Source organism: Urocampus carinirostris, chromosome 3 (assembly GCF_059441175.1).
Source record: "Urocampus carinirostris isolate Australia breed hairy pipefish chromosome 3, RoL_Ucar_1.0, whole genome shotgun sequence".
NCBI lineage: Eukaryota > Metazoa > Chordata > Actinopteri > Syngnathiformes > Syngnathidae > Urocampus > Urocampus carinirostris.
This window is the reverse complement of record NC_142351.1, coordinates 29,536,341-29,552,174: the sequence shown is the minus strand read 5'-3', so window position 1 is coordinate 29,552,174 and position 15,834 is coordinate 29,536,341. Positions and strand designations below refer to the sequence as shown.

At 38.8% G+C, this 15,834-nt stretch overlaps 1 protein-coding gene across 1 annotated transcript; it reads right to left on the bottom strand.

Annotated features, from left to right (window-relative positions):
* Positions 1-6,916: 6,916 nt before the first annotated feature.
* c1ql2 (complement C1q like 2) lies at positions 6,917-11,897 on the bottom strand. The gene is made up of 2 exons (XM_088331344.1): positions 11,062-11,897; positions 6,917-9,237 (listed from the first exon to the last, which is right to left on the bottom strand). Exons 1-2 carry the CDS (start codon positions 11,647-11,649, stop codon positions 9,058-9,060), a joined length of 768 nt encoding a protein of 255 aa, XP_088187470.1. The 5' UTR covers positions 11,650-11,897; the 3' UTR covers positions 6,917-9,057.
* Between the last annotated feature and the right edge of the window lie 3,937 nt (positions 11,898-15,834).

Here is a 15,834-nt window from a genome sequence, read left to right as displayed (position 1 = left end):
TCAGAACTTCAAGAACTCAAAGTAATATCGTTGTTTCACTTGTATCAGTGGAGGAATTTTGAGAATCCTTTAGAGAAGAAAAGGTTTATGGTGGAGCACAAGCAACACCTAGAGGCAAAATTTGCTAACTGATTTCTGTTATGAATAATTTGTTTCAATCCTAACAAATCTCAAAATTAAAGCTCAATAAATCCCTGCAATGAATAAATAAGTTTATTTAATACCTGAACATAAATCAATTCTCATTCTACTCTTTGAATACATTGCTTAAAAATACTTAGCGATAGTTGAATAACTTTTTTCTCCATGAAGCCCGTGAACTGGAATGCATTTATTTGATTTTCTAGAATACCAACTTATCATGTTATTACTATGTTGTTACTAAGTTATTACCAGGTTGAGTATTAAAAAAATTAAACAGACTCAGTCAACCAATAAAATAGAATAATCTTAGTAGAAAATCTCAATGACCCAGCACCTCAACACCCTTATGGGGTACTCTGGTGTGCACGGGCATCACATTGCAGACCCCTGCTCATCGTGTTAGCTTTCCATTTTGTAACATGGTAGCTTGTTTACAAAAGAAATGCACGAGGAAGTAGTGTATAACCACACACCACTTAGTTAGGGGGGGATTTAACTATGTGTGTGCATGCATGTGCGTGCATGTCCTCATCAGCCTGTCTGCCCAGGGCGACCCTAACCTTTCACTCGACTCTCTCAGGACTCTGACTCTCTCATCAGGCATCCTCGGCCTGTCAGCGGCTGCCAGCCACAGGAAATATGAAAGAAATACTTCTTATTGCATATGTTACGACAAAACCTTGCCTCCGAATGCTGCCGCTGTGAAGACTTATCTGTAACCTTTTCTCCCAATTATTCAATTGTAACCAATGTCATGTCATGAGATTCCCCTTACCCTGAAGAAAAAAATACATCATTGGAGATAAGGATGAAGGGAATATTTCTAAAATGAAAGAAGCATTTGTAAAAAAAAAATAATAGTTTTACCGTAAATTCCGGACTACAAGCCACTCATTCTTTGCTTCATTTTGAACACTGCAGATTTAACTAGGAAGTGGCCTTTTTCTTTTTTTTTTCTTTCTTTTTTTTGTATCGTCGTAGAAAAAACATTTTGCTCAGCAGCAGTAGACCAAATAAAATTAATGAGAAGTTCGCAGAGGTATAATTAATTGCATGATTAATCGCAACTTCCGTTATTGTAAATTCATAAGTGCGGGGGAAACTTTTTGGATGAAAACCGTGCAACGCCAAACATTTGCACTTCATAATTTGGCACTTGGTCTCCAAGTGTGCGGGGGACAGAGGAAAATGACAAGCTGCCATTTTCCACAACGCATCCGTTCTAAATACAAAACACAGCGGTGATGTCTAAAACATTTATGAGGCCCTTATTGAGGACAAACTAGGGAAGGTTTTTGGCAACATCATTAAATAACCCGTATCAGTAGCAAAACAGGGAGGTTGACGGTACTTTATCAAATATTGACTACAAACTCACCATATTTCCACTTTTTCACCAACAAAAAGTTTAATTTATATGTCTGAATTAAACACCAGAAGTTATCTAACCAAAATTATTCTGTTCTATTTCCATATCATCGGAGTTATTGTCAGGTTGCTGGAGTTTCCTTTAATCCTCAAGGAATGATGACAAGTGAATGCAATTTGGCCAATCACTACGCAAATCCCCAATGACAACAGCATAAAAGCACGTTTGTCATAGAAACTAGCTCTATTCAACACTGTGCTTGCCCTGGCACTGTTGTCTAAAATATAGGGCTAACATTTTATGCAACGCAGCTCTCATTCATGTTTTCTTTCAGCATGGTAGTAAACAAGCCGATAGAAGATTGGATTTCGGTGCTAGAAGGCGTTATAAACCCCACGAAAGCAGACCACATGGAAGCAGTTTTTATATCTTTATTTTGCTATTCATTTGGCCGTGCCTTTACACAAAACCTAGCTAAAGACACTTGCAAAGGCCTAAAGTACATTTGTGAAAATTTTACAAAATTTCTCTCGGCTGTTTTGTAGCCTATAAATCACATACAAACACACACACACATGCACAAATCCAGATTTATAAAGTAGTTCAGATCTGGTTAGATACAGTATGGGCTACCGTGACTTTAAATCCGTGGCAAAAACACATTTGACTTCGTTTTTTAATTTAAGCATGCAGCTTTAAATCATGTGCACCCTGTAGTCCGGAATTTACGGTAAGTTATTTTTTATGCTTATCATGTATAAAAATGGGCTATGAACACAAAGATTAAAAAGAAGGGTAGCTGAAGACCTTTAAGAACGTGTGGAGAATGGGGAGAGCAAGAAAGAGATCTATCAGGGGGTTGTCACCTCCCCCCTCATAATTTCCCGTCACATGACAGAAATACCTTTTTGAGAGATGTACCATTTGCTTATTAAGCTGCAAATTATGTGCATGGATGTGGTCAAGATCATGTTTAGGCTGTGGAAAAAGTGTTGCTGAATGTGTCAAGACCTGAGTTTCCATTATTATCTATTTTAAAATCGGGATTATGTGAAGAGGAAACTGACATTTAGCCTTTTTGGAAGGGACAAACAATTTCACATTGGCGCTCATATGTGAGATTACACCTCTAAAAATGCATTTTTCTTCCACTGGCGGGTCATTTTGCCGCAATTTACTATACTACTATACTATACTAATACTTAAAATCAGCAAAATGTTCTCATAAAACATACAATTTTGATCATATTAAAGGATACTGTTTAATATTAATCCGATTGATATGGCTGTAATGTGTAGTGCAACCAAAGACGAGTGATACAAAGCACAATAAAAAATCCAAACTATGGAGTGACCAGAACCCACCCTATTACTTCTCGATTTTCTTTGCTCGGCCTTTTTGAGTCGTTTGGGTATCCATAGCAGCAGGATGGCGGACAAATATTTCAGCTCCCTTTTGGTGAGGCTCATGTTATGTACAATAAATGCAATTTTTTATCCATGTATTTTTAAATTCATTTATATTCTAGTATTTTCTGCTTCAAATCGAATGAATTGTTTTTGATGAATGAAAGAGCTTTTTTTACTCGTAATACTCCTTTAAGTATGTGTTCTTGTCTTACTAAAATATAAGCAAAATATTCTGCCAGGGGAATGGAATATATTTACTTGACAACCAGACAATTTTGATACATGTTCCCCCTTACTATTTTTTCTTTAATTAGATCACAATCAATGGGTGAAAAGGTTGGAAAATATATATTGGTACTTAAAAATATGCAGTATTACAAAATTAGGCTGGCTTAGCAGTAACAAAAACCTAAATTGCTTGTCCATTGTGTGGATAATAAAGTGCATAAAATGCTTGCGTGGTCACTGTACATTGAAGCTCTACAATGCCATTTGGTTTAACAAGAGTTCATGTTCCACTACACTTCAATCCTCTGTTGCACATAAGCCCACATAGAAAAGAGTGTCAGACTGAGTGAGCCACTTTCTCTTTCACAATTCATACAAAAACAAGAGTAAAAAGGGAAAAAGGAGGGGCAAGACCTCTGTAAACCAGTCAACAAACGATGACCCCTACCATTGCATGAGACAACTTTGAGTATGTTTGACACTTTTGGAACTCATAACTGTTTAATGTCAGATTGCCAAAGCTGTCCTCTGAAACCTTTCCCCTGTGTCATTGATGTATTCTTGTCTGGATCTTATGAAGGCTTCTGTCTGCCAGCCGGTGACCTGAGCTGCCGGTGAAGCCCCCATTGACGTCCCACATTTCACTTTTCATCTTCCAAAAGTCTTTAAACATTGCAAAATATTATATTTCACCATTATTCGATCGTGTCCTGTGTTTGTGTATAATTCACGTAAATCAAATTATCAAATAGTCATTATTTTATCAATAATAGAATTACTTGAACATAATTACTAAACATTCATCAGTACTGATCCAAGGTTTTAGCATTGGTATTGCCAAATGTCATAACATTAGCAATGGTTGCTTTCTCTAATATAAACTCATAAAATGTTAATTCTAGTAAGAATAATAGAAATAATTAATCCTAATTACAGTACTACCAATTGGTGAGATTCTGATACCCCTCTTGACATTTATTTTAACAGATACCATCAATACCAATATTGTCAAATGGCACAACTAAAATAAACTCATCAGATATTCACTTTTTTTGTGCATAGTATAATTACTTGAAAATAATTACTAGGAAGTTGTGAGTATCGAGACCTGGTATCAGCACTGTATAAATGAAAGAATTAAATATTGTCATTTTTTTTTTTTTTTTACCAAAACAATCACTAGAACATGATACCAAGGGATTGCTGAGTACAATATTCGGTACCAGTACCAGAGTAAAAAAGTGGGATCAAACTTTCCTTTAAATTGGACCCTAAAAGAGGCTTGTTTCAAATTTGAATTACCTTCCCATTAAAATTACGGACATTTTATTTCTTACCATTAATACATGATACGTTTAAAGTTTAGGGGACACTCAAAATAAAGAGAGAAGACAACAATGGATTTGAACTTGCAAGGAGAACAGGGAGGAGATCCCAAACCTCAGATGAGAAATGTCAACCGGTTCTAAAAGGCTTTACTTCAGCACTTTCTTTTCTCAATCTCCGAGGTTAAAAAAGCAGATCTGCCCAAAAGGTTGTGCAAAACAAAGACCAGCAACATATTTGACCGATAGTGAATATGATTTAAACGGTACATAGTCCAAAAAAGGCACAACAGTGAGGAATAATAGTCAAAATATCAAACTAGCGACATATGCAATCTCCTTTGCAGGTCTCCAATAGTAAAAACAGATCAAATGTATCAATACCATACATTAAAGACCTGATAATATTCCCAGCTGAATAAATAAACAGTCCCTGATCCAAGATGTTTCAATCACCTTGAGCCATATCCTTTTGGCACCCTACTGGAAGGCCAATATAAGAAACAAATAAACATCACTATGGAGCAGAATGCAGAGGTTGACAATTTTAATTGGTCACTAGAACTGATTTTTCCCAACAACTGACTCTCACCTCAGACAAATTCGCATACAGCCATGTTGGCACAGGTCCTAATTGACATTCATAGAATCCGACAGCCTAATATTTGTTTTGCAAGATTTCCCTTTTTACTGACGGCAAGCATGCCATGTAAACAGGCGTTTGGAGTCGGTTCCCATGGGTGCACTTTGAAGACAAAAATGAAAAAAACCAAGTATCAAGCACACACAAAACATCATTCTAATGAGTTTGGTCCAGTCCTGGCAGTCTTGGTGCAAGCAAATGGAAAGTGAAAGCACGTGAGATGGCAGCCTCTTGATTTTAACCACTTTGAAAAACGCATTTTTGTGGAACAGTGAAAAATATCTTTTGTGTTTGGTTTATCATCAATCGAGACGCTTGCAGGCTCCTTCCAGAAGGCAGAGCTTTGACTTCACTGTTCAAATAAAGGTCGCACACCAATATTTTTAACACCTTTTATTTTCTTTCATTCCTTTAATGTATTTAAATGCTTGAATATGGGCATAAATCTTACATTCTATTATTATTGAACTGTATGATCCCATATTCAGGGTTTTACAGCAATACAGGAAAATCGGTTTTGTCCTCAGTATAACCTTTAAAAAAATGGGGGCTTGCTGACTCAAAACACCCTCGGGCTACTGTGCAGCAAAGGACAGTCAGGGAACTTGAAACACGTGAGCAGCGGCGCGGGCCGTGTTTTGCAATGTCTTGCTAAAGTCCTCGGGCTTCGTTGCGACACAACACACAAAGAAGCCCGTAAAAATACACAAAAATAATATCAGATTAAAACGTATAATGAGAACCGTCCTCGTGAATACTCAGTAGAAAGGCATACCTCACAACTAGGATGATTTTAGCAAATGTTATCCATTTATTTTGCTAAAATTGTTCTATAGAGACATCACTACACTTTCAGTTCTATGGTAAGTTAAGCATTTCCTCTCCTTGTTAGCTTCTTGCGTGATGGGACTAACGCAGTACAAAGGAACACAATTACCTTTTTTTTTGTAACAAGTACTGTAACACATGTTATTAATAAAGCTACTGTTGTTACTACATGGTGCATTACTCTGTCACTCTGCTACACTCCTGTGTTTCCCACATATTCACGTACAAGCCCCGATTGGCCTACAGCTGCCTGAAGGGTGGGCATGTTTATATTTACCTACAAAATCCACTAAATAAAGTCATGGCAGTGGCGTCCTGATTACAAAGTACGAGAATGCTGAATTTCTCCTTATGGGGATATTTTCCGTAATGTATATCCTAAAGCTGAGCCAAATTTACGACTATTAAATAAAATACTGATACCAGGGGGTCAGTTTATATGGGCATATATGGATGTGGGGCAAACATTATCATTGCATTTTTATTAAAAGGGTGCCAAACTTTGGTCTTTCTGTATGTAACATTAGTTTTGCTGTGCACCATGCCTAGAGAAAAATAAGGAAATGTACTGGACAGTACCCAGAAATGGGGAGGGGGATCTTCAAGTGGTATGAAGCCCAGAGACAAAATGGAAATTGAGTGTCTCGGTTAAGTGTTTGTTTGTGAGCGAAGAACTATGAAGGTTTCACTGCTTCCACAGGTTTTATTTTCCTTTTTCTCCTATTCAGCTATTTTAAAGCAGTTTTATAGGGTCAGCTTCCATGTGAGTCATTTTTATCCAGACAGTTACTTTCAAATTAATGCACTACTTTCTGGTGTCAGTAATCTGGTAGATAACTGAATTACACGTTAAATGAAGTAACTAGTAACCGTAACTAATAACTATTTTTCAGTAGTGCGACCAACACTTCCAAAAAGATCCCAGCCACAATGTATTATTCAGTATACAACAGATTTCAAACCACACCATAGAAATGACTTGACACTTTATTGGGTATTCCATCAAACATAAGAAAACCAAGTTATAACCAAAAAGCAGACAAATAAATAATGTTCCTCTGAAACAGAAAAACATCATTATTTTGATTTTGACATGTTAGCCTCTGGATCAAAACAATCTGAGTGTTTGGGTTACTCCCTACACGTCCTTTGCTGACACGGTTTTGTATGATCAGATGGGTCCAGCTCCCCATCGGCAATTTGGATGATGGGACAAGAATGGACATGTGTGTGTCTGCCTTTGGTAAGTGTGAGTTCCAATTTGGATATTGATGCTGCGCTTGCATTTGGAAGAAATATTTTTTTTAAGGGTTGGGTGAGTACAGATGCCAGTTAGTGGCACAAATAGCCGCTTTGTTTAATTGATATTTGCAACACTTGCTGCTTCTTGCAGCATATTCACTGTCAGGAACTTAGATGAATATTTTTATATTGTCATTGCAGTATTTTCTCGTCCATCACAGAAGTTGTGATCCAAAATAAACCCATGAGGCAAAATCCGTGATGTATAAACCTTTTTTTTACAATTATAATGAAATCAAATACTGTATTATACACTGAAACCAAAGAACAAACCCTTTTTAATGAGACACTGTGTAATATTTGACCACTAGATGTCACTGTATTGTGCACGGCAGGGGTTGCTGACATTTTTGAACGTTTAAAAAAAAAAATATATATATATATATATATATATATTACTGATTAGCACAAAGGGCTACCTGTTGGATTTCTAAAACTTTACTATGTTGTTACAATTTTATGATTACGTTATGAAAATGTTGCAATTATTAGAAGTAGGGCTAAAACAAGCACAGTAAACCCCTACTTAAACATTGTTTTAAAGACACTGCCGTTTCTTATGCCTTTTAAAAATCAGATTTTATAGAAAACCATGATCCATCGCTGATTAGCTAATTTCAGAACCATTCTGCAGACTACTCAAGTGTTCTTGGAGGGCACCAAGTTGGGGACCCCTGCCGGGGCACAAAGACATTGACAAACTACGGTGACTCAAGGGGACCAAACCGCACAGCTATTATTCTCATTTCTTTGCCCAGACTTTTCAGAAGGTTTTATTTTCTGGAAGTACCTGTAACAGCAAGGTGCCAGACAATCACGTCAGCTCTCTATAGGTAAGCCTCATGTTATGTACGATAAATACAATTTCTTGAGCTATGTGTATTAAAAAATGTGCGTTTATATGATAACTGTATGTTTGCGTATTATTCAAATCAATATCATTTTTTTAGGAATTAAGTTTGGTTTAGGGAATGTAATACACAATGTCCTCAAAGGCTCAAGCATTCATTTAAGAAAAATAAGTACAGCTTTAACCTTTTTCATTGATTTAGTTTCACAGATAAATACTTTATTGTCAAATAATGAGCCAAAAGCATGTTTAACCAAACAGAATGCCGAACACGATGCACTATGAAAATCCGTAGGGAAGCAAAACTGTGAAAAGTAAAAGGTGTTATAGCAAAAGATTAATGTATTCCTTTAAATTTCAAGCAACTATTTTATGTTGGGATTTATAAGTATTTATAAGTCGTTTTTACTGGCGGTTTGGTGGTCATGTTTTAGCGCCATCTGTAGCTGGTACCAGTGTCAATGACAACTCAAGAGCTGAGAGTCAACCTAAAAAATTCATAACATACCTCACTATGAGTTGTTGTGCAGAAGAGATGTCATTCATATATGATGTGTGAATTCTACATGCTTTTTTATTTTAAAACAATTAAATAACATAGGTGCTACATTTAACTGGAGTTTGGTTGTATTTGAAAGTGAGCTGGTAAGATTTATTAATGCACATATTTAGACGGCTTATTTGCCAACATGGTCTTGGATTCATATCTGACATGTTGCTGCATAATACCAGGTTATAACAGTAAGATTGTGCAAGCTTATTCAACTGATGTTTGACTTCTGACGATTACCACGCTGTGTTAATCCTTTAAGTAGATATATTGTATTCACCGCTACATTTATGAGGCCGTCCATCACTTGGCATCAACACAATCACCCCGAATTTTGAAGGACACAAAGCACATCATAACCATTGACAGTACAGTAGTTCTATGAAAATAACAAATGGATATATGAACTTAGTCAGGGTACAAGATGAAGCCAGAGAAGGTGCTGTACTTGTTGTTATTGCCTCCGTGAGCTTTGCCTCCATCCAGTTTCACGTAGACCTCGTCGCCCGAGTCCAAGTGCAGCACGGCACTGTTGCTTGCGTAGTCGTAGTTTTGGTCTGCGTCCTGAGCGATGGCACTGGCTCGAACCTGAAAAATAAAGGACAATATCTAATATTATTAACACATTTTGTTGTGTGCAAAGAAACGATTATAAACATTTGAAGAGTGACCTATTTATCTGCTTTCTTCCTTTCCTGAACAACAATAATCTAAATAAATGCAACATCTGATGGTCATTATCACTAAATCCACCTGCGCTCATTGAGAAATTTGACGTTATGTGGATCTCTTGTTGATGGATATTCTTGTTATTTTCATTGTTCAACAGACTGACAGACACAAACGACTGTAACACTTTATTTGAATCTGCTTAAACTCTTGGGTTAAAGCCTTCAAAGAGGACAGTGAGTAATATTTGGCGCATCCTAGTGGTAGAAAAGGATTAATTCATTCATTAAAGCCCCAGTGAGTAATACTTGACCACTAGATGACACTGTATTGTCTAATGCAAACAAAATCCAGTGTCAAGAGTACAGCGTAGCAGCAAGATGCCAGACAAACATGGCGGCGACTTCTAGGAAGGGATTTCACGATGTAAAATAAATACAAATGTCTCCACCTCTGATTTGTGTCATAAAAATTGACATTGGTATGATAGATCATGTATTCTTGTTTAGTACTCAAATCAATTATTTTTACTGAGAGAAAGTTTTTTGTACCGATAGGAGGCACTAAATATAACACACAGTCCCTTTAAAGGAAAAAAAAATATTGATTTTAAGAAGAGCAAAAGTACATGCACTATCATATAAACTTACATTTTTAAAAATATTTGCAGGTTTGGTCCAGGGATTTGTGGGGACATCGCATATTTTTAAAGTGATCACATAATAAACCCGGGCCGTTTATTTCAAATAGGAATTCGAAGACATTTTGGGGAAGGGGGCCGGAACCCAGAGCCAATCTATGGCTCTTTTCATGAGCTCATCTTGAAGAAGAAGAAAAAAATCGCTATTTTAACACATTAAACTGCGTTTTTACCACTAGCGGCAGAAGTACTTTTCTACATTTAAGACTGGTAAGAAATATCATTCAGAGATTTTCCGTGTCTCTTAGCCAATGAGATTCATGGAAATATACAGGCGAGTGTGACGTAGGCCTTTTACCATTTCCAGTATATTTTTTCAAAGAGTTCAGTTGGCACAAGTTTAGAAAAATTGTCGAATGATTAACGACACACTCGATCACCTTTAGGGCATATATTTGTAGATTTCAAATATATCAAAGATTCACATCTAATAAATGGAGTTAGAACTCCATTACAATGGTTATAAGGACATCCCATAGTTAAAGAAAGGTGAATACTATCCTAATACTACCCTAATAAATATCCTTCTTGTTTGCAACGTGTTTTGAAACTATCATTCACGACAAAAACGACGGTAAAAATGAACTTCATTGATCTTGAGTCAAGGGATTTGTTTGGGACACACAACATTTTTTAAATGGTCAAATAATATGAGTGGGGATAAAAGAATGATTGCTCAATTTTGGTGCGTTCTCAGAACATATTTTTAAAATTTAAAATTGATATTGGTAGGGACAAATCCCCACTGTCCATGCCAAAACTACGCTCTTAGATTGGACAATATCTGTGTATTGTTTGTTATTGCAACTTCCATTGCAGCTTGGTCATCCTTGAAGGGGGATTACTTCAAGCGCGGCCCCTCCTCAAGGTTTCTTCATTTTCCTCATGTTGAAATTTTTGAGTTTTTCCTTGCCCTCGTATAGGTTTTAGTTCAGGGGATGGTATAACAATAGCCCTTTGAGGCTCCTTGTGATTAAGGGCTACACAAATAAACGTGACTGGACTTCACTACTACGGATAAAACAATTAAAGTTGTAACTCACTTGCCCGTTTTTACAAAGATCGGCCCACATGCTGGTTCCGTCTCCTCCTCGCATCAGCACATGATAAGTGAAGTAGTAGACCCCGGACACACGGCAAGTGAACTTCCCGGTGCTCGGATCGTAAAGGTTCCCCAAGTTTGTAATCACATCATCAAACCTTAACACCTCGTATCCTTCGTGAGGACTCTTGAGACCGACGTAAAAAGCGACACGGTACCCGCTGTTTGTTGAGTTCGTTCTGTCCGCGTCGTTGTGCTCTCCCGCAGTTAAAGCAGGAAAGGCAAGTTTGCTGCCGCGATCCCCCGGGGGACCCCTGGGGCCCGGGGGTCCTGGTTCCCCCGGTGGCCCCCTAAGTCCCGGTTTTCCCGGTCGCCCCGGTTCCCCGCGGCTGCCTTGTGCCATGGGCGGTAGAGGCGCGATGCCGTTGGGGGTCTGCGTTTCCTCAACAGCGGCAGTTCCCCCTGGTTTGGTGCTATAAGGATCACAAACCATTCGACAGGTGCCCATCATCTCGTAGTGATGTGAGGAGGTCTCCGAGGGGCGCAGGAGGAAAAACGGCACCGTAATGGCCAAAACCAGCAGAACCATCACGACTGCGGTGACCAAAACCAACAGTGACCACTTTCTCCCCGCGGTTCGGAGACCAAGGGATGACAAAAAATCCGCGGAGTCTCGGTGAGGGGTAATGGTGAAAGATACGAAAGGACTTTGGAAAAGGTGAGAAAAATAGTGATCAAGTGAGTCGAGCGTGCATCACTTGGTCCAACAACTTTCAATCGGAAAGAGCGCCTTTGAATGAGTGCGGATGTTGCGCGCTGACAGTTGCGCGCAGCCCAGTTGGCTCCAACTGTCAGAGGTACGGGAGAAATGACCGGAAAAAGACAGGAGGCTTCTCTTCAAATTAAAACAACACCATCATCGAACTCCAGTGATAGCTAACATATAAACCAGGGGTCTTTTCCGTTTTTTAAGCTGAAAGCTAAATTTTATTCTCATATGACATGTGGTTTCAATTTCAAGGTTGTAAAATGTGCAGATGTTAGCTACAATTTCAAAACATGATTTTAATCATTTGTTTGATGGAGTTCAAATTGTGTTTCTTTTGTGACTATAAGTAATTTTGAATACATAGCTCTTGATAGGGTCTGGTGCACCAATATTCACCAGTGGCCGCCGAATGGGTTTGGAATTTTGACAAGTGTGTCCAATATCACACAAATGTTCCTAATCCTTAAAAGCCTTCATAAGGACACTTTGGACAACACCCATTGTCGGGCTTTTATTCATTTTCTGACACCTGGTTTCTGAGGTTTGGTTTTTCGTTTTTCTGTCTCAGACAGTTGTTTGGTTGTTTATGACCATTTTTGTAACTGCATTCATGATACTGTTCTGAAATGACACCTTTTTTGAACACTTTGACTTGGTTACTGTTTCCCTGCATTTGGTTCCATTGCATAATCATAAAAGGTCTTCAAAACTTTTTCAAGATTTTCATTCTCCATTTCTCCATTTGATCACATTTGCCCCATTGGTTTTGTTAGTCCTGTATAAGCCATGCCCGTCCCCTCACGCAATCCTGAACAGTGTTGAATGATTCTAAATACTTCAGAGTAGCGCACCATGTTGTAACAGTAGTTGAGTTACAACATTTTATTAACAAAGACATAGTGGTTAGTGCATGTGCGGCACTGTTCATGTCATGGGAACCTCCTGCGTGGGTTCAAATCCAGCTCCAGACTTCCTGTGCGGAATTTGTATGTTCTCCCCGTGCTTGCGTGGGTTTCCTCCGGGCACTCTGGTTTCCTCCCACATTCCAAAAACATGCATTTCAGGTGAATTGGCCGGTCCAAATTGTCCCTAGGTGTGAATGAGCGAGTGAGTTGTCTGTCCCCGTGTGCCCTGCGATTGGCTGGCCACCAGTTCAGGGTGTCCCCTGCCCACTGCCCGGAGATGGCTGGGATGGGCTCCAGCCCCCCCGCAACCCTAATGAGGATAAGCGGTACAGCTGATGAGATGAGATGAGATGAGAATTTCCCTGCGGGGATGAATAAAGTATCTATCCATCTCTATCTATCTATCTAATTTGCGACCCTTGCGACAAATTGTGTTACTGATAGTAGCCTTTGTTACTGTGGTCCCAGCTCCCTGTAGGTCATTCACTCAGTCCCCAAGTGTGGTTTTGGGATTTTTGCTCACTGTTCTACATAATTTTGACACCACGGGGTGTGATCTGTCATGGAGCTCCAGATCCAGCTATTATCAGTGGTCTTGTATGTCTTCCACTTTACAATTATTGCTCCCGTAGTTGATTTCTTACCAACAAGTTTTTATATCTATTACAGATTCAATTTTCCAAGCCTTTTGCAAGGCTACAATTTTGTCCCCAGTGTTCTTCAACAGTTCTTTGGTCTTGGCCATAATGGAGTTTAGAGTGGGATTGACTGAGGTACTGGACAGGTGTCTGTTATACCGATAATGAATTAAAACAGGTGCCATTAATACAGGTAACGAGTGTAGCCTTATTAGACCTTGTCAAAATAAGTTAGATCTCTTTGACGGCCAGAAATCTTGCTTGTTTGTAGGTGACCAAATATGGGATGGAGCCCATCCCAGCAATCTTCCGGCAGTGGGCCGGGGACACCCTGAAAAGGTTACCAGCCAGCAGGGCACACAAAGACAGACAACTCACTCCCTCATTCTCACACAGGGACAATTCTGACCGGCCAATTGACCTGACATGCATGTTTTTGTGAATGTGGGAGGAAACCGGAGTGCTCGGAAGAAACGCAGGCACGGGGAAAACATACAAACTCCACACGGGGAGGCCTCAGTACCTCAACTTGAACCCTGACCCCCTGCACCGTGGGGTTGCGCGTTAACCACCTACTTTCGTGTCACCCATATATATATATATATATATATATATATATATATATATATATATATATATATATGATCTCATCTCATTAGCTGTACCGCTTATGCTTATTAGGGTCGCGGGGGGGCTGGAGCCCATCCCAGCCATCTCCGGGCAGTGGGCAGGGGACACCCTGAACTGGTTGCCAGCCAATCCCAGGGCACACGGGGACAGACAACTCATTCGCTCATTTACACCCAGGGACAAGTTGGACCGACCAATTCACCTGAAATGCATGTTTTTGGAACGTGGGAGGAAACGGGAGTGCCCGGAGAAAACCCACGCAAGCACGGGGAGAACATCCAAACTCCGCACAGGAATATATATATATATATATATATATATATATATATATATACATATTTATACATTATTGCACCTGGGACGCAATAAGAAATTTGACGAGGCACAGAAATATAATAATTTCCCCTATAATGTCTCAGAAATCCTTTTTTAAAAAAAATAAAAAAATGATGTACTTATATATATTTAAAAGGTTAAGGGCAAATTCTCCGCTTTGATATACTTGGAAGGGGCTTATAAGAAATGCAATGAAGTAAATCCACGTGTCACTATCTGTGGGTTCAAGCTTCCAGACTGACGAAGTACTTGTATATTGGACATCTTTTTCCATGAGGTTGATCCCAACAGTCCCTGAAAAAGCACAAGCTAAATGTGTTCATTAAACTCAAATTCTTCTATCGGAAGAATTTGTATTCATTTTATTTGCACTCATGCATTAACACAGTTCAGGTTTTCATTAAAAACTCTACTTATCGATTAAAGGACGAATTGATTTGTTATGTTTTGTTATATTTTATATGAGGGAGCAAAAAAACTCAAATGCCCAACTCTGGGAACTGGAAGTAGTCCTCAATTTACCGTAAGCTTTCAGATTTGACAGGGGGCAAATTGTGAAGATAAACAGGAGGCTTTACCGAAGCCTGGTGATCATAGCAGCAGAGCCTTGCACTCCCAACAAGCAATTTCAGATTGTGTTCGCCTCAGCTTTAACTCCTTAAAACATCACTGGCACATACGCCATAACAAGTTAGAAAGGAAAAGGGACATTGAGGTTATCTTTTACGAATATCCCAGCACACACACTACATGCACAGTTTAACTCATTTCATTTCTCAAAACAAAAGCTAAAACAATTCAGGAAAAATGTTGGCTTTTTATTCTTCGATAAAAAAAACACAATTGACCTTTATTTGGGATTAGTACAGTGAGCTGTATCTTCCAGCTATAATGAGCCATGCACGGCACTTGGTCCACATAATGCACTGCTATTGCCCTGTAGCACTGTCGAGCTTGTGTAGAATTTCATATGAATGCTCAGCACACTGCAGCGTAATGCATACATTGAGTAGATAGCAAAAGTCGACGATTGTGTTCCTATTTGCAACAATCGTTTTCAAGATTAGCCAAGTGAAAGGAAACCCAATTGTTAACTGTCTGCCATTGAAAATGAAATTCTGAATATACGAGACTGACTTTCAAGAATATTATGTAAGATGAGCGAATCATGATGTAACGTGACGTGTCACATACTCGTATGTGTAAAAATTCTGCTGAGCCTCGAAAGACAACAATGAGAACTAGCAGCATCAGCTCCTGTCTCTACAAGTGACCCTAATCTCCCATGAAGACACTGAAGACTCTGTTGCCCTGGAAAGCACATAAAGAAATGTCTTCCTTCATGACAACTTTTGACAGTGATGGCCTGTCTCGTGACAGCAGAACATTAATAATTTATGACCACACACTCTCACTTCTGTGCCTCTTAAATGGCTATCCGATAAGATATCTTGTTTCATACACCAGTTGAAGAAAATGTCTTGTCACATCTGCCT